This window comes from Salminus brasiliensis, chromosome 18, assembly GCF_030463535.1.
Source record: "Salminus brasiliensis chromosome 18, fSalBra1.hap2, whole genome shotgun sequence".
In the NCBI taxonomy this organism is placed as follows: domain Eukaryota; kingdom Metazoa; phylum Chordata; class Actinopteri; order Characiformes; family Bryconidae; genus Salminus; species Salminus brasiliensis.
This window is the reverse complement of record NC_132895.1, coordinates 16683966-16709556: the sequence shown is the minus strand read 5'-3', so window position 1 is coordinate 16709556 and position 25591 is coordinate 16683966. Positions and strand designations below refer to the sequence as shown.

The following is a 25591-nucleotide window of genomic DNA, read 5'->3' as shown; positions in this document are numbered from 1 at the left end:
TATTTGTGGATGTATGTGTAATAGTTCCTTTACACTGAATTTGAAAAACTAAATAGTATCACAGCTTTAAAACACTTTAGCCATTTTAGCCAGCTAAGAATCTTTCAATTCTTGTTTTTGGGGGATTTTTGCCCTTTCTTCCTTGCAAATGGCTGCTAAGTTGGTTTACCAACCAATCTTGACCAACACAGGGTATGTTTGAGTATGTTTGATGTTTTCTTTGGTCTACAAGCATGATCAATCTCAACTAGCAATACAACCAGCATGAGCTAGCTGACCAGCATGACCAAGCTGGTCAACCACCTTGACAAGCAAGACCAAGCTGATCGAAAGGCATGACCAGCATGACCAAGCTGGTTGACCAGCGTGACCAGCAAGATCAGTTAGGTCACACTGGTCGACCAACATGAAAGAGCATGACCAAAATCAAATGCACCATACACTATGTTGGTCAAGAGCAGGTTAACCAGCTAGCTTACCAGTATATAGTATGTATATAGACCACCTTTTCAAACAATCTTGACCATCACAGACCAGCTTAGACCATATGAAACAAGCTACCAGCAGAAACATATTTGTGCAGGTGCTGGTGCACCACCAGCCCAGAGTCTCCTGACGGGGGTTTGATTTGCCTTCCTACTAATCCAACAAGCTGTTCTCTCAGAAAGTTTTCTTGGTCTTTCAGTGCTCAACTTGCCCTCCACCATTCCTTTTAACTGACATGTCTTAATTACAATTATTTATAGATTTTGAGGGTTGCCCTTATCCTCCACTAAACAGGGGCACAGCTCTGTTGTAATTTTTGAAGGGAGGAAATCTTAATCAGGGAATTTTTCCTTCCTCATAAAGCCGATAATACTTGTCAGTGTGATGTTATTAAACCCATATGGGAGCTTTAGCTGCAATAAAAGGAGCTGTGTGTGCTGGGGCTGCTGGGTGATTGGTATGCCACTCAGTGGGTGTGATGATATTCACCGAATTACACTTCCATTCATGAGTCACTGTGTCCCACTAGAGGTGTGCTGGGGTAAGCATCTAAATTACCCTCGAGACACACGGTGTCTGCGACCTTGCTGAAGCTATAAGCCAACCATCAGTTAGCACCACTTTTACCCCTTTAGTTACCTGACCTTTAGATAGTTACATTGTACATTTGCACTTATGTTAAGTTGTTCAGTAATTCATCTCAGTGAGTTTGAGAGTGGTAAGATAGTTGGTTTTATGCTATGCTAGTTCTGTGAATCAAAATGATGAGAGAGGTCAACAGAGAATGGCCAGACTGGTTCAAGCTGACAGAAAGTCTATGGTAAGTCAGATACCCACTTTCCACAGCTGTGTTGAGCAGAAAAGCATCTCAGAATGTACAATGACACAACGTTGAACCTTGAGACAGATGGGTTATAACAGCAGAAGAACACATTGGATTCCATTTCTGCCTGCCAAGAATGGAACCAACCTGTCTTCTGTCAACAGTCCAGGCTGGGAATATTTCTTATTCATCCATTCATACCAATCAATCATTGCAGAAATTCCACAGCCTATTTGAGTAATGTTGCTGATTATGTGCAGCCCTTCATGGCCACACTTTACCAACAATTTTCCAACAGCTACTTCCAGCATGATGATGATGTCACAAAGCAAAAGTCATCTCAAACCGATTCATGAACAAGACAATGCGTTCAGTGTTCTTCAGTGCTCTTACCAGTGACCAGATCTGAATCCAATAGAACAGCTTTCAATAGAATATCTTTGGGATATGGAGTGGAACTTTGTGGCTGCTGGGATTGTGAGACATAACAATGCCAACATAAACCAGAATCCTAAAAGAATCTTTCCAACATTTTGAAGTTTCATTTCTAAAGTAGCAATGGGGAAACTGCCAATTAGAATTTTTCCCAAATCAATATACTGAGGTACTGTGGTCATTTCATTTTTCATCACTTAGCAAAGCCATCATAACATTCACACCCAGATTTACAAGGTACAACTGAATCCCATTCAAAATACAGTGTCCTTTCCCTTTAAGTAACAACACACACTTAATTATTATGCCTTCCTCAAACCACTGAAGCTTGCTCTAAGGAATTCTTGGCAATGAAGCACACAATCTATATCTGGATGAACTTCTTTTTACTCTGTAATGATGCACTCTGTCAAGACCTTCCTCACTTTGAAGCCTATAGTCTGGAGAAGAATCATTTTAGCTGGCCGTCACAGGATGGAGGAGGCAGGTAGTGGGGCCGGAGGGTGTGCCATAATCCGGAGAAAACAGGCTTTTAGGGGGGAGTGATCTGCTCCACGTGCCCAGAATGCAAAGGCATGCTCCAATAAAGAAAGGGGCAGAGAGTGAGTGAGAGAGAGAGTGAGAGAAAGGAAGATAAAATGGAGAAGGATACAATGGTGGAACAGGAGATGAAGGGAGGGTTAGAAGTAAAGAGAAAAGAAGAGAAGAAAGGAGCTGAGAATACCTGAAGGAGACGAGAAGAGAAAAAAAGAGACTAAAGGCAGAATGTATAATGAAGGGGATGGGTGAGGAGGGAGAAGAGAGGAGGGTATAAGAGAAGTAAGGACAGCAGGAATGGAGATGAGAAAAACAAAATACAGAAAAGGAAGTGACGAGGAAAAAAGCAGAGTTCAGTTCAGTTTCCAAACCTGCCAGAAGATGCTGTCTATAGTGCTGCCCAGGAAGCCTTCTCTGGTCTCGTTTGATAGGAGCTTAGGTCCCAGTATTGTCATGAACTCATCAAAGTCCACCTGTCCATCACCTGCAGTGTAGAGAGATCATTGAATAATGTTGAAGTGCTTTATACGGATGGTGTAGCCTGCAGAGAAGTACATGCTCAGAAGAGTCTCAGAAATTCACAATGTAATATGATTTGTTCTTTTTAGACAGTTGTTTACTCGTGCTTTCATGGTGCTACGGAGAGTGTTGCATAACCTAAAAGCATCTTTCACGTGGCTTTTAATATTTTAGCACAATCCTGACACAATACAATAGTTTTTTCCTTAATACAGCTGACTATTTCAGACTCTGCTATAAAGACCCCACAAGATTCCATTAAACCCTCGAACCCAGTGTTTATCCCACATTTTTTGTGTAGAACATTTACTTCACATAAAGGTTTTTAAAAGGTTTAAAAAGGTTCTTCTATTGAACCTTTAATTTTAAAATATAAAATAATCCTTTATATTTTAGATTGGTTTCCTGAACAGGAATTAAGCCTAGCCCTACACTACACAGCACTCTAAATGGAGAAAATGTAGCCTAAGCAACCCTTAGTGTTACAGGTTAAACAATTTGTAACCAGCTAATTGCTTGTCCTCACAGTCAAACCTCCAGGATGAACTTGTCTCATGTAAGACCTAAAGAAACCCCAACCTATGACTGACAGCTGAATCTGAAATCATCAGCCATAGACAACCATTTCTGCACTAGAAGGTCCTCACTGTCCAAAATCTCAATGTAACCTCCAGTGCTCTCCTTGCCTCCACTGAATACTTATCACTGCTGCTACATCTGAATTTGACACCACCACTGCATGAGCAGAATCCAGAAACACTCAAAGGAGAGCAGATATATATATATAATTTTTTTTTTAAGATTAATATCTTATAGTCACATTAACAGTCAAACGCATTTATTTGAAAACTGTATTTGAGATCCAATGCATGTATGTTCTTTGTTTTTGTGTAATAGAACCTCTTTTAAGTGAAACTAACATTGTTCCCATTGGCTCCTGGCACCATCAATTTCTATACCGGGCATGTCCTCCAGTCACTGATACTAAGTACATGTATTATATAGTGGTTGACTGCCTAGTTTCAGTGTTGTAGGCTGAAAGAGTGTTCACACTAACGCTATCACAGAATTATACTGTCTGTGTTTGACAGATAATCTAATAAAACTAGATAAAACATACAGAGTTTTGGTTGAATTAATTCAAAACATTTAGGTAAACTATTCGGACAGTTGTTCTAAACTACAAAGTTCACAATGTTTACTCAAAAAATACCCTTAAGTTAAGTTGTCCCAAATATTTAAGGCTTTTTGTTGTTTTTGCAGTTTTTCCACTACCATGTAATACTTTGAATGAACAATTTGAATGGAATGCATGTGTTTAATCTATACCATCAATACTTGGCACTCAAAATAACTTTTTAATCTAGAATTTTTTCCCCATTTATGGGTTTATTTTAACTAGCAAACACTGACAGGATAATCCTGTGATAGCATAAGAGTGAACACTACAGTATACAGCCATCACAAAGTTACACTCAGCAGCACAGTTGATGGTTACTTGCTCTTACAGCTCCTCACCACTCACCACTCAGGCAGCCGTCCTTTATATGGAATATGCTTTAATTATAAAAGGACATTGTTTAGCCATGTATATGTAAGAGAAGATAACCCAGGGGAAAGGACAACATATTGACAGTGAGAGTCAGTGACTATAAGACATGCACAATATGCAAATAGGTGGTGCCAGGAGGCAATGTAAAAGATGTTTTACTCAGAGGTTGTATTTCACAAACAAACCGTGCAGGTCAGTGTGTATCATTAAACCAGCACCGCTGACTCAGCTACATGGAACGTGTTCAGAAATGATTTAATCCAACATATATTTTTTAAATTTGAGTTCAAACAACTTGTGGGTTGACAGTGTAGGGTGTATAATAGAGAAATTGACTAACTCGGATTTCTTTATAATGTTGATAGGAACTTGGTGTCCTGATGCCTACAATCCAGATCTATTGCAACTTTAACCTACATGTGACTTCTGGGTTTTATATGTAATGATGAGCATGGTAAATATGAAAAAATATGTTTTTGTAGGGCAGGGGAGCTGTATAGGCGGGAAGTCTAGACGATTCTAAGGGCCTGTTACTGGCAGGGGCCCTAAAATCAGATAATTATTGTAAAACAACATCTTAGGTATCAGATTATGTATTTTTATTTCTTTAATGTAAGAACTTTCTGAGAAGTGGTTTTAGAGTGATCAAACTTGTGTTCTATCACTGCTGCTTTGACCAACTGTGATTCTTCTTTAGCTTTCTCTAGAATGGCACACTTCACACCAAACCACTCTGTGACTTTCTTCCAGTGGCCTTCTTTACATCTTAACAATTTAATTACACAGAAATGTTAGACTATGCGTGGATCTTCAAATGTGTCTTGGTAATAAACAGCATCTCCTGTGGACTACAATTGCCACAGAATTGCTACTTCAGTGTTTTTCTAGGCCATGTTCTAACACAGCAGCTGGACAGTGTGCAGTGTGCTGAAACCGCCATCCATCTCTGCTGTCAGGATTGATCACCTGCTTTATAGAGTGACAAGATGAATCAATGCACTTTCCATTCATGGTGTCCACATTGATCTGCCCTTGTTAAAGCCAAGAGCCCAAAACACACTTTCTCAGGTCTTCCAGAGTTCACCTTGGCTAGTGCTGCTGATAATGGTAACAAATGCAGCTGCAAGCAATCATGTGTAAAATGAGTGTAATCCTTAAACGTTGGCACAGTTATTGCCAATGTTACACACCATAGTTCACTGAAAGGTTCTGTCAAATGTGCAGATTCTGAATAATACTGAACTCTACCTTATGTGTGTTTACAAGAAAAATATACATAGATATACACCGATGAGCCATAACATTAGCATCACATGCCTAATATTAAGTAGGTCCTACTGGCGCTGTCACAACAGATATGACCATTCAAGGCAAGGTCTCGGACGGCATCCTGTGGTAAATGGCACCAAGACGATAGCAGTAGATCTGTTAGTTGTGAATTGGGGCCTCAATGGAACGCATCAATGAGCCTTAGGTTCCAATGACCCTGTCACTGGTTCATCAGTTGTCCTTTCTTCCACCACTATTGGTGCACACTGCTAGGAACACCCCAATATACCTGCCTAATATTTTGGAGATCACTTGTCTCTGGGAGCTCTGAACCAGACGTCTAGCCATCACAATTCGTTCCTTGTGAAGCTGGCTCAAAATCTTACGCTTATTTGTCCTGCTTTTAACACATCACCTTCAAGAAATGACTGTTCTCTTGCTCCCTAATACATCTACCCCTTGAGAGATGCCACTGTAGATGAAGATTGTTAATGTTTTCTTACTTTACCTGTCAGTGGTGCTAATGTTATCGCTGATTGGCGATACATAATCATCATTTGAATGTGATGAAAAGTTATTCTTGCTGTACTTTTTCCATTTGGAAGGAAAATGTATTATTTTAGCATAATAAACAATTAACGTAATTGCAGGATTTGGCTCAGTAATGATGTAATTATGTTTAATAACTCTAGACCTCTGAGAGGGTTATATTAAACTAGATTTCAACAGTTGCATAATGGCTTTTATAATGGATTTCCAGCACGTTCAGTGGGCAGACAAAGTCTGGCTGCTAAACCACATTATAGAACATGCAGTCCGATTTATCCAAATGTGTAAAAAGGCATTTGGAATGGTCAAATTCCCTGCTATATTTGTAGCTCAGAAGTCTTAAGAGTTCAGCTGAGATATTGATACAATAAATGTAGTCCATAGAGTACTGTGAGCTAACACAGATCAGAAGGACGTATTGGCTGAAATACCGTATGTGTGTGCTATAGAAGGGCAGGCCAGTAACAGTATTGGTGCTGATAAAAGACTCTGTATGTGCGAGGATAGAACAGAGAGTGGGAGGGTTTCAGAGAAATAAAAGAGAGAGATTGAAAGGGGATTAGAGAGAGAGAGAAAGAGAGAAATTCACCGTCCATGTCCAGCCTCTGCATAATGATGGCCAGCTCCACCTCACTGGGCATGTAGCCCAGCGAACGCATGGCCATGCCCAGCTCCTGCTTGGAGATGAAACCGTTCCCATCCCTGTCCAGCACCCGGAAAGCCTCCCGGATCTCTGCACGGGGAATAAGAATAAGAATGTTTTCCTTTACAACCTTTAGCTCTAAGAAACTCTATTGTCAACGGTTTGCAAAAGCCTTTTATTTTCAAAACGGCCTTTTCTATTTCTATCCACTTATCATCATGGAATTTTGACACAATGTAAAGAAAAACTGACAGAATAAAATGATGTCAAAAAGTAAAAATTGCCAAAAAGAGATTTAACACCACCTCCATGTTTCTACACTTATTTTTCTACACTCATACTGACCGTATAAGAGCATGCTATAGTTTTGTAATTACAGACTGTAGTCCATCTGTTTCTCTGCATACTTTGTTAGCCTCCCTTCACCCTGTTCTTCAATGGTAAGGTATTATTTGGGTTGTGGTTTATTCTCATTACTGCAGTGACACGTGTGATGATATGTGTGTTGCGCTGGTACGAGTGGATCCAACACAGCAGTGCTGCTGGAGCTTTTAAACACCTCAGCGCCACTGCTGGACTGAATATAGTCAACCAACCTGGAATACCCAGCCAACAGCATCCTGTGGGCAGCATCCTGTGACTACTGACTACTTTGGATTGGTAAAGTGATTGTTATTACCTTATTATGTTTAAATAAATTGTAAAACAAAACAAAAACAAATAAACAACAACAAAAAAATATATATATATTTTTTCCATGGGGTGTCTTAACTTGACTGTACATGATAAATACACAATATTATATACACAAACACACAGTGTAAAGATTTCAGTGCAGGTACATCAATAAATAAATAAGCATCTGACATAATGAAAGTGACTGTTCAGTCAAAAAAAAAAAAGATCGCCTATAATGTGGTTTATGAAATAGCTGGAATAACTGTTATCTGTAAACATGGACTACAGTATGCTAAACATATTGACTTCTGTTCACATCCATCTTCTAGTTATTCTTTGGGTTCTGTACTAGGTCCAATGCAGTACTATACAGTACCCAGTCAAGTTTAGAAACTTCACACTGAACCCATTCAATGGCAGAAAAATATCAGAGTAGCAGTGCATGTGCAAAAGGGCCTTTAAATAGTAACACTAATCTGCAGTTCCTGAAAAAACAAATTATGGACATCAAACATGTTTTGGGTGATCGACTACATTTAGAATAAGCAGAAATTTGCGCAAATTCGTTTTTTGGCCAAATCGCTGATTTACTACACTTAAATCAAATATTTGCCGGCTGTACTCATACTCAGTGGCGTATGGCTGTTAATTTGAAGGTTTCTGTGGGAAGTGTTGGGGCTAATTTTTCAGCAGTCTCTCTAAGTGCCACCCACAAGGCCACACACACACTAACGGCAAAAACTCCACCCATCTCTTAGCTCAGCTCCCATTTCTTCTCCTTACTTCCAGAAAGCATTACTCTTTTTTTAGGGCCTCTTAAAGAAGCCCTGCGGGGTGCTTGTGCAAGTAGAGCGGCAGTGGCACTGCGTGCTCTCAGATGTGATTATGAGAGCACTTCCTGCTGTTAACAAAGCCCACGGGCCGCTCGCCTCGGCTCAGACGCTGCCGCAATTAGAGGCGGCCGTGAGGTGAACTCATCATTCTCTACAACTTCTCCAACTTTCCATAAGCCTCTCTGACCAGGACGTAATGGACTGTCAATCATCCAAGAACAGTTGACCATTATTTTACGTCTGGATTGTGGATGGTGCAATTAATATGATATTTAGCACCACTCAACAATAAGACTACCATCATAAAGCATTTATGAATGGTTCATAGTTTAAAGTGTCATAATAGTTATTAATGATATCTTAAATGTATTAAAAATCATTAATTAGAATAACAGAGAACATAAAGTACAGCAAGATCTGGTTAGCTGCTTATTAATGATATGTAAGATGTAAGATGACCTAATTAATGACCAATAATAATCACACTTTAAACAATTCAGAAAACCTTTATAAGGGTAGTCTTATTATAAAGTGGTGCCATTTTATGTCTTTAGTAGAATGTGTGTTCACTCAGTGGCCATCTTGATAAGGCAGCTATTTTCAGTAATACAAGACTTACACACAATCTTTTTGAATGGGGAGAGACCTATGAACCCACAACTAAAAGCCATATTAACATTTTAAAAACGCATTTAAAATCACTGGTAAAATATAAGAAAAACAGAATAAACAATTTGCAGTATTTAAGTTGTTTTCAATTAACTGGCAACATAATGGTTATTTTTAGTAAAGCTAAATAAAGCTGACATGTGGAACGTTACAAGCTGTCCTATTTATTTTTTAATCAGTAAACCAGTTTCCACCTCCTATTAGGATAATAATATTTCATTCTGTATTAGCATTATTGACATATTAGGAAATTATTGTTTAAACTAGACTTTTCTATGACAGAACCTAATAAGATTTCAAACCTGATATGTTTTGTCCAGTGTACGCACTTCTCCTGAATGCCAAACCTCAATTATAAGGTTGTTTAAGGAGTCAAAAACAGCCCAAAGCCCATTTCACACCAGATGCTTTCACAACGCTCCTCATTTCACACCGGATGCAACACACACTTGTGTCATGAGGGACAAGTGGTTTCTGTTTTTCGTGTGATGAGAATACAAGCTACATACTTTATTGTCTGTGTATAACTAAAAGAATTTAAAAAAACTTTTTGCAGGCTTAATTTGACCATAGCTTTTTTAATGAACCTCAGTCTTACTTGCATGTTTTAATTTTGTTAGCCAGCATTTTGTTTAACATATCACAGCTTATTGCTGAGGAATTTAAATACTTACTTTCAGCTCTAAAGTAGCTGTTGAAATGTGTTTTGGTCTATATAATATATTTAGCAAGAATACTGCATTTATAATGCTGCTAATACTGCATTTGGTACTATAGCTGCCTATAAACTGGCAGTCCTGTGCTTTAAAAAAGACAGTCAGCTGAGGGAGTAGACTATTAAACTTTAACACTGTTATATAACAGGAGCAAAGTAAAATATACTCTATTTCTGCCAAAGAAACTTAACTAAGCCTGCTTAATCTGTTTGGGGTATTCTGTTGAAGCTGCAAATCATATGATGTCATTTCAGTGTGCATCAGTCTTAGCTTGCATGTAACATGACTGGTATTAAGCATATTGTTGAATGACTTCAGAATTATAAGGATCCTGTTTTTTTTTGGGATGAATGCACATAGGACAGTATGCATTAGGAATGTCGTTGTTTATCACAGGGAAGATATTAGTGTGTTTTTTTTTTAATTGCCATTGTTATTTCTGTCATACATAAAAACAGCTTAATGAAAGGCTGTTAATTTCTTCTTTAATAAGCATGATGCGCTTTACAGAATAACCGTATAATATAAGTGGTCTATAGGCCTCTGGAATGCCTGACTGTCTAGCTAGCTAGCACATAACAATGTGACAAACTACATATGTACTTAGTACCCTAGCTGTAGTTTCATTTAAACACAGTTAGCATTTAGTTTTCAGTTAATGAGTTTAATGGAGTTTGTGGAAGAGTTTTATTAGCATTGCTTTTCAGATTTGTATTTCAGCATTAACTATATCCTATGTAATTATATAAACCTAATGCAATGATAGTAATCCCATTCGATTGGCTAAACACGAGTCCTAGTAGTTTCCTAGTGGTTACAGCATTCTGTTTAATGTCACAAAGACAACACCTCCGCATGTAACACCGTCTTCTCGGACGGATATATTCCTTTCTTTGCACAATATGATGATGCTCTTTCACACAATCATTTACATATGAAATGTAGGTTGCTTTATCTCTGTCTCCTGAGGACTGGCTTATAGACCTTCAAATACATCTTCAAGACAAGCTTTATCCTGTGGTCTTTCCACTAGTGCCAGTTAGCTAATTTAGGACATCTGTTTTCCCTTTGTGTGCCCTTAGGCATCACTGAGTTTAATGGCTGGCGATAGATATCAAATAAAGTAAGATTTATGATTTTAGAAAAGTGAAGAAAAGCAAAAGCTGTTCAAAGACATTTCATGCAGCATCAGCACTAGTTGCCAACTATCAATGCAGAAGACAGCTTTACACAGCCTTTTACTGAGGGTGCTTTTACCAGATGATCTACCTTGTTTGCTCTGGACCTTCAGCCTTTCAATGTAGTGCAAACCAAAAATAGCAAAAGTGGCATGATAGACGCCTTGAACCACGATCTGGACCAAAGTACCAAAATTTGGTCCGACCACAAGAGGTGGTCTTAGTCCAGATCAAACTGGAGCATGGTCCAAGTTCACACCAAGCGGTGTTAAAAATATTTTTGTGGATGGTTCAGACTTTCGCACCAATTACAGGAGGTTAAGGCAAGCTATCATTATCCATTAAACAGTAAATGAAGAAAAAGAAGTGAAAAGGAAGTAAAAATGAGCCATGGTAGCACATGAGAATCACTGTATCTGTCAATGCACTGAGCTTCAAGTTGGTGCTACTGGTAATAATGCCATACTTTTTTTTTTTATCAATGAAATTAATCTGTCGGACAGGATACACGTTGAATTAGCAACACTCCGACAACAGACACACCCCCTACTACAAACCATTTAATATCACATAGGAGACGCAGCCCATGCAGGTTACGACAAACGAGACACAGGTATATCATACAAAGGCTGTGTTCCAATTGAGTACTAACTAACTATATACTAATCATAATAGTGTGGATTAGTACACAAAATCTTTAATGCATTAACCCGTTTGGAAAGAAACTGATGAAGCAATGCTATGCCAACATACATCACTGCCCGACCGGTTCTAAGTATGCATTGTGGATATTTGAGTATAATCAATTTTTACACTTTTGTCTATATTACATACTACATACTCAAAAACTGGTTAAAATCATTAATTGGTTCACAATTGGGACGCACCCAAAGTTCTTGAGTGCACTCGCTTAATTACAATGTGAACCCAACCCTAACCAGATCAGATGTATACAATGTAACAAAAACATGAATCCTGGTCCAGACTTTCAGATGTAAAAACATCCTGAGTTGCCATTTCATCAGGTACACCTACTATATCCTATGTGCACTCTGTAGGTTTACAATTGCTGACTGTAGGACATCTGTTGCTGCACAGTTTATTAGTTATTAGCCTCTCATACATCAATGGAAAGAGACCTCCATATAGCCAGTGACCAGATAGTATGTGGGTGGTGGACCATTCTCAGCACAGTAACACCAACTTGGTAGTGGTAAATTAGCATAAGTTCCAGTGACATGAGTGTATCAGATACAGCAGCATTGCTCTTGTTTAAACACGCTTGGCACACTTACTGACCACTTTTGTATTATTTATTCTGCTTGTTGGTAGACCTAATACACTCTCTGAACCAAAGCTGATGAACTGCCACAGGTGGCGGTGTCCTACTTGTCACTGTAGTAGTGTCCTCATGGTACCTTTAGTTAGGTCTTCAGCAGCTTTAATCATATATAACTTTATATAATTTTAAAATTAACCTAAAATAATAATTATATTACATATATTATATCATTATGTACGAATAAGTATATAATTATATATCATAATCATTATATTATATAAAAATAGGCATATAATAATTAAAGTGCAATGAGGATATGCATTTTTCATCCCACACAGCACGTGTTTATGCCTACCAAGTGTATATGCATATGACTAAATCCAGATACTAGTCAAAGTAAAAGAACAGGTGTAAATGGAGTCCAAATGTTAAGGACATTAGAAAGCTAATATGTGCATATTAATTTGATGGGATAACAAGCTCTTAAAGGCTGCTAATAGTGTCCAGATTCAATATTCATTATGTTTCTGAATGTTCTCCGTATTTTGCTGGTATATTCAGGATTATTCGTAACAAGATTAATACCCTCATTTGCTAGAGCCTTAAGACAAGTCACTTTTCGGTCTACCAATGTTCATGTAGGCGTTCATTGTTCTTGACATTTCAAATTGGTCCATGGACCCCTGACTACACATGAGGGACCCCTGAGGTTCCCCAGACCACAGTTTAACTGTAGAACACCTATTTTATGCTGACAGTATAAGTGGCTCATTATTTCTTTCAGTTTTTGACCATAGGACAACTGCTTGCTGGCTATTTTTGGATGGACTATTCTCAGCACAGCAGTAACATGCTGCGTAAAAGCACCAGCAGCACCGCTGAGCCTGATAAATTCATACCAGCGCAACACATGCTAACATGCCACTACCACGTTGGCATCACTGCTGTTCTGAGAAAGGCCCACTAGCCAAATAATACCTGGTCACAAGTAGTCCTGTGGTGGCCCATTGATGATGGTGATGCATTGAGTAGATGAGTTAAAGTCAATAATTGTACACAAACAAAGTGCACTTACAACTGACCGCTCTGTGCAGACACACACAGACACACAAACATTAACACTCACCACCCAGCTCTTCAGTGGAGATGCTGGCAAGCTGCTCCTCGCTGATTTCATCAAGAGAGTGGGTCAGGAAGTTGTCTGTGTACAGCAACCCTGCTCTCACATGATGAAAAGGCATCTTCTCCCTAAAAAACAAACAAACAATTTCAAGAAATCGACTACAGACACCTGCCCGAGCCCTGCACAAACACAGATGCACACCCACATGCAGTGCCAAAGAACATAAGCACACACACGGTGCCAGAGCCACGGTGCCTCATTTGAAGCTTCCAGACCCAAGTACTACACTTACAACTGCTTTCAGACAAAATCCAGACAGGCCACTGACACAACAAAGCAGTAAGCTATAGCATGGTAGTTTTCTATAAAGAAGCATATTGTTGTTTTTGCCCTATTTCTTTCTTCTTTCTTGCTTCATACCAGGAGTGGGCAGCAGGGGCCGGTGTCCAGCATAGTTTGCTGATTTCCCTGCTATAACAGATCTACTAAACCTGCCAATTAACAGGTGAGCTGAATCAGGTGTGCTTGAGCAGGAAAAGCACAAAACCCATCCCTTGGCTTCATCAAAACTGTGTTGCTCACTGTTATAACATGTCTCAATCTGAAACATTTAGCCAGCAAAAGCAACACAACCGAAAAGCACGATACACCCACCCCCAGGCTTCACAGCTGGCAAGGTGTTCTTTTCATAAAATGCGGTTCTTCTTTTTTCTTCCAAACATACCTTTGCTGATTGTGGCCAAAGACTTAGATATGTCCACAGCTTGTTTCCAAAACACATCTGGTTTGTCTAGATGTTCTGTAGTGTACTGACTTTCAGTCATATTTGTCACACATCTTTTCAGTCAATTTCACAAGTTGTTGTATGTTTATATTAGCATGTGTGTGTAAGTTTGCTTATTTGTCCTTGTACAGAGGATGTGTGTGTATTTCCGCCAGAATGTTTTCACGCTTACCTCTCCGGAGACTCCAACCGAGCATCTCCCTCCTACCCACTTTACAGCACAGCATAAATTCACAACACTGCTTCACAAAGCCTTCCGCCCAGCTACTGTGAAGATGCCTCACAGACGATTAAGAGACTGCCAAGCTAGCAATAAAAGCATGTGCGAACAAAAGAGCTTGTTTTACACACATGCACACACACACACACACACACACACACACACACACACACACACACACATACACATACACACACACACACGTCAAACACACTTCTCACAGTGGCTGGCATACTGGCCAAGAAGGAGAAGAAATAAATAAACAACAATAGGCCCTGTCACTCTGATTTATTCGGCCACAGTGGAGGAGCATTTCATTGAGTGACTCTAAACTCTTGTCTCAAATGTCGATAGTCCAGACAGAAGGCTTAAGAGATCTCTCTAGCTGAGAGCGAGAGATAAATGTGAGCCTTTCTTTGCACTGCCTTTCTTTATTGAAAAAAGACAGCTTTTCTTCAATTATGTTAATGCCTGCAAACATAATGCTCTGACATTCTGGTACTCAAGTAAGATGTAGTAGTAAACAACACTGCAAATAGCAGTAAATAATGCCTGTAAATAATCACCAGCACTATGACACTGTCTATGATCCAGTCAGATGTAAGGATGTGAGAATTCTTTAAGGAGAGTCTGAATATCCTCTGAAGTTATCACCAACCAAAAGCACAGATGTGTCCTATCAGTCGTACACACACAAGGCCATGAAATGCTGTCTGTTCCAGAAAAGTTCCTTCAAAGTCCTTGCACATCTGAAAGAAAAGACTGTGAATCAGCTTCTGCCAATTCATCCAGCTACCCACATTCAATCTAAAACTAGGATGTGACAGAGAATCACTGAATAAAACTGCTTTGAAAGGCAGCGGCCTCTGTGGAGCTTCTGTATACATCAAAGAGCCATTAAGAGACGCTGACAGAGACTCAGCTAATTTCTGGTGATACTCACCAAGGACACACTGTGCAAATGTAATTACCATATATATTAACAGCCCTGCAGGCAACTACTGTTAGTTTAAAGTTTGATTGATAAAGAACTCAGTTCAGGCCTCATATGTTTATGTCAATATGGAAAGGGCCTATATCCTACATTTTATCCCCCAATTAAAACTAATTTTCAATCAAAACTAATTTTTTATTATTTTTCAACCTCTCTTTATCCCATACACCATTTCCAACCAGTCAACATATCTGGCTGCCCTATACTGTCTCATTGTCTCAATTCAAAACCAGACTGTAGTATAACTTAACTGCATATGTAACTTATAAGGGCTATAGGCTGAATAATACATATATATATATATATATATATATATATATATATATATATATATATATATACACTTTTTTTGTTTGTTTTTAGCTAAATCCCAGTGTTCAAAACATAGCACATTGCTCTTGTTTGTTGATGGTGATCAGCTATGCTATGCTATGGAGGTTAGACAGTTGTGCCAGCCAGTAGCCAAAATAATGTATTGAACTATTTTACTATTCTTATAGTATAATAAATTACACTATATATAATCAACTATGACACAGTCCATGCAGTTGAACCACATCTTTCAGATGTCATTGGATGCTGTGATTGAATTGAATTCAAATGTATTTATAAAGCTCTTTTCACAACATATACAAACCAGCTTTACAGAGATCTGGGTTCAAGCCTCTTTTGAGCAAAGAAATACTCCCTCATATTGAGAGGAAGAAAAATTTTTTTTTCAAAATTCTTTACCCAATTTAGATCACCAATTACCCGACCCGTACGTATTCTCTACCTCCACCTATCACATGCAACACAAGTGTGCAGCCAGCCACAGCTCTTTTTCGAACAGTCACCGATACAATGTCAGGCACCGGCTAGCAAACGCCAGTGATGGCCAGCGCCATCTACCCACCCTAGAGAGAGGCCAATCGCTGCTGGCTAGCAGCGTGATAGGGATTGAAACCAGCAATCCTCTGATCACAGTGACAGTGTCTTAGTCCGCTGGACCACCCAGGGCCCCAAGAGGAAGAAATCTTGAGAGGGGAAGCCATCCTTCAGCGATGGATTTTCACACCCTTACTAATTACATTAGCAGTCACAATTATACCAATTATCACACTGCTGTGATCCTAAACCCATGCATAGTTCATTCATTTCAGAACCCGGATCCTTAGAAAACCTTTGTGCAAGATACATCACATGATTGGCAAGCTACTCCTACTAGGTGACAGCAGCCAGAGTAACTGCACTCCTCCTCCTCCTCTTCCTTCCAAAAACCTACTTTCCAGAGAACAGCCACTCTTACTGGAGTGAACGAGCAGACAGGCTCTGCTGAGTGTGCAGCCTTAATCCATGACTATTTTCCCGCTTTAGAAACCATGACCCGCCCAGAGACTTGCTTGCTCTTCTTTTTTTGAGGACCCTTGGCCATCCATTAATCAAGTCCATGGATAACCTCTCAATGCTAGGTTCCCTCAGTGGCAACAGGAAAATCATGTCTTAAATCCATCATAGATGAAGGGTGAGCTTAGTCTGTATCTTTGAGACTGGGCCCGGATGCTTTATTTGGGCTGATCTCTTGTGACACTTCTTTTACATGTGCTTTTACAAAGCCTTTTACGTTGATGAATTAACACCCTGGAATTTCATACTAAGGCTGCAGGGACTCTCAATGGAACTGCTCTTGTTACTTCAGTATGTTTCTCCTGTATCAGTGACCTACTTTTTGAGTTTGAGTTGAGTTTGTTAGGGGATTTTCTCTTAACAAAATAAAAGATGAGAAGTGTAGTTGAGTCATGTAGTTGAGGTTTGCTAAGATTAAAATCCCTAATGCTGGTGTCAGAAGTAGGGGTGTAAGAAAATATATTGATATATTGACGTATTGCAATATTATGTATTGCAATACTGTATCAATTCTCAAAAACACAGTATTGGTTTATAATGTATAGTTTATATGCAAAGACTGGTGGCAGACAGTGATATATGTTGTGTTGTATTTAAATCCTGACAGCTAGATAGCAGTGTTGTACTCTGTCTTCAGATTCAACTATTCTGATCTTCGGTAGGAAATGATTCAGTGCCTTCTGAAACATACTATGCTGATTTTCTGATTAGCAATGCTGGTCTTTTGAGCTGGTTAGACAGTTGTTGCCAACCAGTAGCCTTTAGCCACAATACATTTAATAAACACAATAGTATTGAATGCTTTTATGATGAATTATAATTAATCATAAAACAGTCCATGCTGTTCAACCAACACATTTAGATTGTTGTACTTGGATGCAGCAATATTTTTTTACACCCTTATGACCCTTACTAATAACATTTTTGATGTGACTTGCCATCAGTGTCTATACGGTGTCACAATTATGACAATTATCAACTTAAACCCATACCCAGTTCACTGATTTTTCATCTGGATCCTTACAAAAACCATATGTATGTATATATGTTTCCATATATATCACATGATGGGCAAGCTCCTACTTGGTGACAGCAGTCAGAGTAACTGCACTCCTCCTCCTCCTCCTCCTTTTAATACTATGTTTTCTTAAAATGGGATAAAAGTTTTTGCATTAATTCTTTTTTTTATGTTTTCCTATTTGATTAAAAAACAATCTCAGTTCATTGTCTTGTCTACACTATCACAATATTTTACAATACATTAAATCATAATCCATAAATCATGACGTATGTCACATCGCCAGCTTCTCGCCAATACAGAGCCTTAGTCAGAAGTGGGATTGGAGCAAACAATGCTATGTTGGTACTACCAGGCAATTGCTGGACAATCCAACAATTTGAGTAATTCATTATCTTAGGGAACTCTGTCATCATGGTTAGAGCCTCTTTTTCCTAGTAGACTTTGCCATTTCCCAACAGGATCTAATTAAAGAACATGAAAGGCACTAACAGCATAATTAGTTAACTAAATGATTATACGCAAAGCCTTCCCTCATTCTTTTTTTTTTGTATTTGAAAACTTCTATTCATATGTTATGGAAATATATTTATGACCTAGGTCTCCTCTTTATGCCATTGTACAGGATCAGGAGGGAAACATTGCCCACTCTTTCCATCGTGAAATGCACTTCATCATTGATTGCATGCTCTTCACGACCAAAACCTGCCCTCAGAACTGCCCCAGCGTTTTCCTGTGGGCATGAAAGAAGTAATCTTGTTGTCGTTTTTGATCGGCTGGACCCTGACACACTTCCTTTTAAATGAGGTAGGCTGTTTGGCTTTAACAGCAACTTTCTCAAGGACAATTCCTTTGTATGAAGCTCCTTCAGAGGGGTTTGTCTTCAGGACGGTGCCCAATCTGGCCTTCTTGTAGCCTGTTTCTTGTCATGCCATTTCTGCTCATGGAGGTTGTCAAACAGCTGCTGTATGACTTATTTTTTCATATAATATTCAACTTGCTATTTATCTCTGTGATGAGCTGGGAAGTTGGGGATGAGGTAGGGAGGTGATCATCCAACATCCAACAATATTACTGCAATGCAATTCAATCCGCACCACAACGCTCCAAAATCTAGTAGAAAGCCTTTCTTGGACAGTAGAGACAGTTACTCCAACAAAAGCAAGATAAACTCTTTTTTTAAATATCCTTGATTTTTGGTAGAAACAACTATGAGCAACTATAACAAATGAGCAGGAGTCCAAATACTTTTGTCCATATGATGAATATGAACCTGTAGTGTTTCTTAATGGCAATCCACAGGACTGCTCAGTTTGAAGTATTCCTTGACTTATCGTACCTTATCCAGCAAATGTGGAGCTCAATAGTTGATGAGCTGCATCAGATGTGTTGCGTCAAGGGATACTTGAAAGCCTGCAGTGCTGTGGGTTACCCAGAGCAGAATTATGAAAAATGGCTCTATTATATTACTTATTTACAACTGTTTGTGCAGGTCTGTGACAGATATATCTCCTATATTTTTTGTCATGTTTATGTTTTCTGCGGGTGTAAAGACAAAAGTTGTCTATAAAAGTGACAGATGCTGTAGACTGTGTGATAACAGATGGCTTGTACATTTATTGAATGTCACACTGCAGAAGATGCTGCAAATATAATCTTGGCTAAATTTCATGGTAGAATGTACAACAGCAGTTATGCAGTAGTTATTGTGGTGTCAGATTTTTTTTCACCCAAAAAAAACCATGTTTAATAATAAAGACATGAACTTGTTAGTTAGTATGCTATTTTTATAAAGGCTGAACCACACTCTTTGTAGATTGCCCTCTCTCCCCTCATCACTCTTAAAGCGATGTTGGCTAGCAGAGGCGTCTGTTAGTTGTTGTGGAGGAGCTGGGGACCAGACGCTCTCCTCTGAGTGTGTTGGCTGCCTGGGAAACAGCAACAGTGGCAGTTTGAAAAGAGGCGACGGCTGGCTTTGCATGTATCAGAGGAGAGGTGTTGAGTCTTTACCCTCCTAGTGCTAGGGGGGAGTTATGAACGGATGAGTTAATGGGCAGTTCTTTTTTCTCTCTTTCTCTCTCTCTTTCACACACACACACACACACACACACACACACACAGAATGCAGCTCTCTTTTGGCTGTTTTTACATGTGAGTCATAACCACGGTCACACTGCAAGATTTCGGAACACATTTTAGGACACTGTCAGAACATCTCGGGTCTTTGGTGGCAAAGGCACTGAATCGGCAGCCATAGAGCACATCACGCCCTGAAGATCTACCCCCTCACCCCTGGAAAGATCAGATTTATCACACCTGACTCTAATTTCCAGATGCTCCCAGAAGCCCATCATTACCTGGACCAGGTGTTTTTGATTGGGGTTGGAGATAAACTCTGCACTGATTCTTTCACAGTTTAACACTCAGGATGGGTGTTACAATGCAGTGAGCTAATGCACAGATGAGGCTCAGGTGTCTGTGAGTTGCAGAGCCAGTGATTCTGTTTGGATCAACACATCTGCTCTTGGCTCTGGTCCAGGATCGGTAGCAGAGCTGTGGGTGGCATTTGGGTCACAGGCACTGCACCTACCTGCCACAGCTGCTAGACAGCTCATTAAACGAGCCCCCGAAAAAAGGCACACATGTGCTCATCATGATAATGACCGCCAAACAACAAGGCTGCACCTCTGCAAGGTTAATTGTGGCGCTCGTCCCGACAACTACACTGCATCAAAGTCGCTCAGGTCAGAACATGACATTGAACGCAGCTGCGCTAAAAAGGATCGGTTATGAACTTTTAATATGAAAGACCCCCGGGGGGGCAAAAGCATACCCACATCACATTTACAGAGCACGCTGAAGAGAAATGGCACTGATGAAAAAGTAATGAAAACTTTGTCATGACTAAAAGGAGGTGGAACAAGAAAGAGAGTGTGTTTGTATGTGTGTGTGTGTGTGTGTGTGTGTGTGTGTGAGAGAGAGAGAGAGAGAGAGAGAGGGGAAGGGATAGAGAAAGCAAAAGAGGAGATTGAGATGGAGAGCGAGAGAGAGAGAGAGAGAGAGAAGTGTGAGGGATAGAGAGAGCAACAGAATGACAGATGGTGAGATGGAGAAACCAGAGAGAAAGAAATGGTAAGAGGGAGAGAGAGATGGATAGAGAAAGAGATGTAGAGAGACACTGTGTGTATGAGAGAGGAATGTAAAGGGAGAGATTAAGAGATTAAGTGGGAGAAAGAGAGAGAGGGAGAAATAGAGAGAGAGATTGGAAGACACGTTGAAGGTTGAAGACACGTTTTGTCACACTCTGTGATGAATGTTGCTGTAGATGTGTCAGAAATGTCAGTGAAGCTCCAGGGACTCGTGGACCTCACACCATAAAGCACTTAGCACTTCACCTAATGTGTGTCTAGAACTCCCCAGTACTTCAGAAGAGTCAGAGCTGTGCATCATGGTCATAAACGCAGAGCAACGCGTATGTACCATTGTACACAGTATGCACGGCTAAGGACAGTGTCAGTACATCAGGTCTGAATTCCTGTCTTACAATTAAAAGAGGATGGTAGTAGACTGCTGTATATAATTTTTGTCCAATAAAAACATATATCTCAATTTTTATCCTGTAGCTGCTCTGTACACTGTTTAAATAGTTATGGATGAACAGACCAATAAAATGTTCTAATAATACTTGGGAAAAATCAAATTTTACATTGACTTTCATTTAAGGTAAGAGCGGTTCTGCCTTATCTTGGAGGGTCACAATTTTGGAGTAATAATAGGCAGTATACTCTTGAAAATAAAGAACCACTTAAACCCCTTCTTCTTCTCCTCTACAGAACCAGGTTTTAAACGAGATGTGCAAGTGTGTCATGTCATTTATGTCAGAATAGATCTCTAAAGAACCATTTATTGAAAGATTCATTAGGGTGCTATTCTACAATAGCATGATCTGTGGATCACAGTCAAACCGAGGTAGGAAAGTCCAAAACGGAGTTACAGGTATGATGAAAAACATTGATAGTACAGATATACACTACAAGCACATTTCGCTCTAATCTCTATGTAGTTATGGGAGACAGGACCAATGTGCAAAGTACACTGTAAAAAATAATCTCTGTTAAACCTAAAAAAAAGAATACTTGACAAGCTGTTTAAATGTGTTTATGTGTTTAACTCAAATAAATACTTTAAATAGATTCTATTCTTTATATAGCTTATATGGTTTCTGTTCTTTATATACATGCGGCAAATAGGGGTATTCCAATGGAGGAATTTCAAGGGAATTTCAAGTCATCAGTAGTATAGGTCAGTAGACAGGAAGGAACACACAGGGGAAGTCTAACATCACATAATGTGACATACATTAGGGATGGAGCTGGAGCCATCATGGACCAATCCGAGAAGCAACATGTCAAAAGCATCCTGCTGTTTGTTCTAGTCCTGAGTAAATTTACTTCAGATGCTGAATGACATCTATCAGGCAACTGGTATAAATAATTGAATATGTCCTAATAATAAAACCACTTCCATTGCTTTAATTAATTAAAAACCCTGCAAATACAATAACACACCCATACAGATTCAAAAGAAAGATATACTGCAACAAAGGCATTGACTGATGTCCTCTTTTCTTTGTGACCACCAGAACTCTCTTTTTGCCAATAGGCATGATGTTGTTTGAGACCTCCTTGGGTGTGACTGAGATAAGGGCCACTATCAACAATGTTTACAGTGAAATTTTGAAAGACTCAAATATAAGGCAAATCACTAGACTAGACTTTGCATTCTTAATGTCTTTAAGGTCTACAACCATCACAAAGCTAAAATTACAGAATCATTCTAAATTAAATGAATGACCTACCAAGTGATACAGTTTACATTTCCTTTTGGACCACAAAAAACTACCAGTCCATCTTCAGCAGAAAAGCTTATATGGGAAATTAACTGTTGGCACTAGCCTGCAACAATGTCTAATCCAAATTCATTCAACCCAGCACAGTTTGCATGCCATCTTGAATGTGATTCTGAGCTGATGAGCAATGCACCTGTGCTGCTAAACAGCAAACACGCCTCAGAAATGAGAAATCCTTAATCCTTTAGCCCAAAGGCATTAATAATGCACATATTCACCTTGAGATTATTCTGAAAGACTGGCAGAGGACAAGAGTTCATCTTGCGAAACTGCAGAATAACCCATTAAGATTTGAAATCTTATAAAAGAAACTAAATAAAGCTTAATCATGAATAGTGAATCATTTTTAATTAAACACTGTTTAATATGGAATCATCATCTGAATGGCCAACATTCAAGATTCCTGACATTCCAGACATAATAGCACATCACCACATCTTCCCTAGAACATCCCTAGACTCCCCCATCCCAAATTCCACGTTATTCATCAATAAATTCATTAATTGAGTTTAAAGACCGAAATATAAAATCGCAGACACGAAACTGTCGTTCAGTAACAAGTAGACAAGCGTGGAATTCCAGAGAGGAAAACCACAAGTTCACCTTGTCCTAGAGCTGGAGAGCTGGAGTCTACACGAAATGTAAGCTAATGAAGCTTAAATGAAATTTCAGCAGCTAGAAAACTGATGTGGGCAGTTCGGTTAATGACTGGCTGAACGTGACTCGTGCTCTCGGCTTTGTACGAGGCTGACCAGTCTCTGAAAGATCGGCTTCTCTTGCTTACCCGTAAAATCTGCCCCCATCGGGCAGCTGCGACCAAAGCGAGTCCCCCGGGTCTCCGTCCTGCCCTCCGAGAGGACCTGAGCTGTCCAGGGGGCTCAGCGGTAGCTCCGTGCCTGACCCGTCCGGCCACATCATCCCAGAACAGAGCGACCGTGAAGAGCAGTGGTTTATAAGGCACTTGGAGGAATGACTGGAGTGAGCTTCTGGACAGGAAAGGGCTGGCAGCCCCCACAACAATGAAGTGACATGCAGTCCATCACGGACCACTATAACACACGTCACCCAAAGGGGTCCCACGCGATTTCTTTTCTTTTTTTTATTATTTTTTTATATTATTCTTTAAATGTGGGGAAACAAATATAGGCCAAACTAAATTATTAAAAATGTGCAGCTTAAAATACGTTTACAAAAATAATTTATAAACTGAAATATGGCAGTTACAGTGCCTGTAATGAGGCTTTGCTAAATTTAATGAGAGAAAATATGAAGCATAAATAAAGTTCGTATTATTTTTGCTTATTATTTTATGTTTTCCAGGGCTGGGCAGCATGCAAATGCTGATATCGACCATTGAAAATAGCCTCTGGTAAATATTTAATTGTATCAAGGTTACGCACAAATACAACAGGTTACACCAACACAGTCGTCACCTTTAAACTTGCTTCTTTAGGTAATACTTGCGTTTAGATGTTGTATTTAAGTGCAGCCACTTAGCATAGCATATTCTAACCATGTAAATTCAATGCACCATTTGTCTCAGTGTGGGTACCGCGCCAATTCATCCATTTACCAGACAACAGAGCTGAATGACAGCAGCCCTTTTAGCCTCAGAGCTCCTTTAAAGTTAAAATCAATAGTTGGAGGAAATACAGTGTCTGTAGAGTTGTAGGCGAAATCAAGCACTCATCGTGGAACAGGTCCCCCACCAGTCGGTAGGAGACCTGGGCTATTTTTGGGACAGTTTGTGCACCGCCCCCGCCCCTCACCACACCACTTCCCATTTCCAAATGTCCTACAGTTCCCTAGCCCTCAAAGACAACAGGTGCCAAACACCCCCCTTTGCAGCACGCATCTGTCCACGAGCACTTTCAAACATGACCATTTGAAGAACCTCCTACCTCTTTTAAAGGTCTAGTCCTGTTGCGGGTGAGGTCTCAGTCCGGTTAGGATAGCCAGTAGGATTCGAGGGGAATTCCTGTCATGTGTAGTTTTGCTCTACCAAAGCTCTATCAAACCATTACAGAAGAATCATGAGGGAATCATGGAAAGGATCCAGCTGTTGGTTCTTAGTCCCACTGGCGTGTGAAGATTGCACAGCCACTGCAGCAGATAGTTCCTTCAGATCGTAAGCTCCTCCATCAGTGCGCATCTCCATATTGCGAAGTTCTGAAGAGGAACAGTTGGGTTCAAACAGCCAGCCTCCACCCGCGACACTTCGCGCCCCCAACAGCTGTGCCCCACGCCAGGCCAACCCCAACCTGCCATCCGAGGAAATTCACAACATTCACTCACAATAATCTTCCAAACTGTTGACGCATCCTCTTCGCGGGAACGATGCTGAGCCCCTGAAACGCGCTGGAGAGACAGCTCCCCTCTCGCCTGATGTCTAGAAATCTTTGCTGTGACCGCGTTAACCCACCCATCCCTCCCTCCCGCTCAGTGGAAGGGAAAGCTGCCCAGCAGCGATTTCACGGGTGAACTGGTGCAGCCGATCTGGTCCGGGGTGTTTTCCCTCCTTCAGAAACATGGCAGGTGTGTGTGAGAGTGAAAGTGGTGGGGGTGGAGCCAGAAATAGCGTCGAGGATCAAAATCCTCCAATTATTAAGAAATACACGGAGACTCAGATATTGCCAATGCGCTTCGTTTCTGTAAATCACATTTCAGCAAACCCTGTGAATACATTCCTTTTTCAGCAGGCTGTTCGTTGGCTTTCACAGCTATCCACATCGACAATAAATGGTTCTACACCACATTTAAGACACGCTATGTAGGTCAGGAGATTTGTTGTGAGTAATAATATTCCACCAGCCCAGTACTGTAGGATGAGACTTCATGAAAATCACAGAACTGGAGTCAGTCGACTTCATACACCTTCAACATCTTAGTGTTCCAGCTCAGCTGGAACCCGTACTGGCTGCTGTTGCTGATAATAATAATAAATTCAAAATGAATCTATTTTTTGTCGTTAAAACATTTTCTAGTCCT

The 25591-nt window shown here is 39.9% G+C and overlaps 1 protein-coding gene across 2 annotated transcripts in view; it reads right to left on the bottom strand.

The window, feature by feature from the left end:
- caln2 (calneuron 2) overlaps positions 1–25041 on the bottom strand; it is a 52129-nt gene extending 27088 nt beyond the window's left edge. The window contains exons 1-4 of one of the 2 annotated variants that reach the window (XM_072662350.1): positions 24505–25041; positions 13296–13417; positions 6760–6903; positions 2653–2765 (exon numbers count right to left, since the gene is read on the bottom strand). In XM_072662350.1, coding sequence (XP_072518451.1) covers positions 2653–2765; positions 6760–6903; positions 13296–13410 — 372 coding nt within the window. In that variant the 5' untranslated portion in view covers positions 13411–13417; positions 24505–25041. Of the gene's footprint in view, positions 1–2652; positions 2766–6759; positions 6904–13295; positions 13418–23387; positions 23657–24504 lie in introns of those variants that run through there. The other variant, XM_072662351.1, reaches the window with a different exon arrangement.
- Positions 25042–25591: the final 550 nt, after the last annotated feature.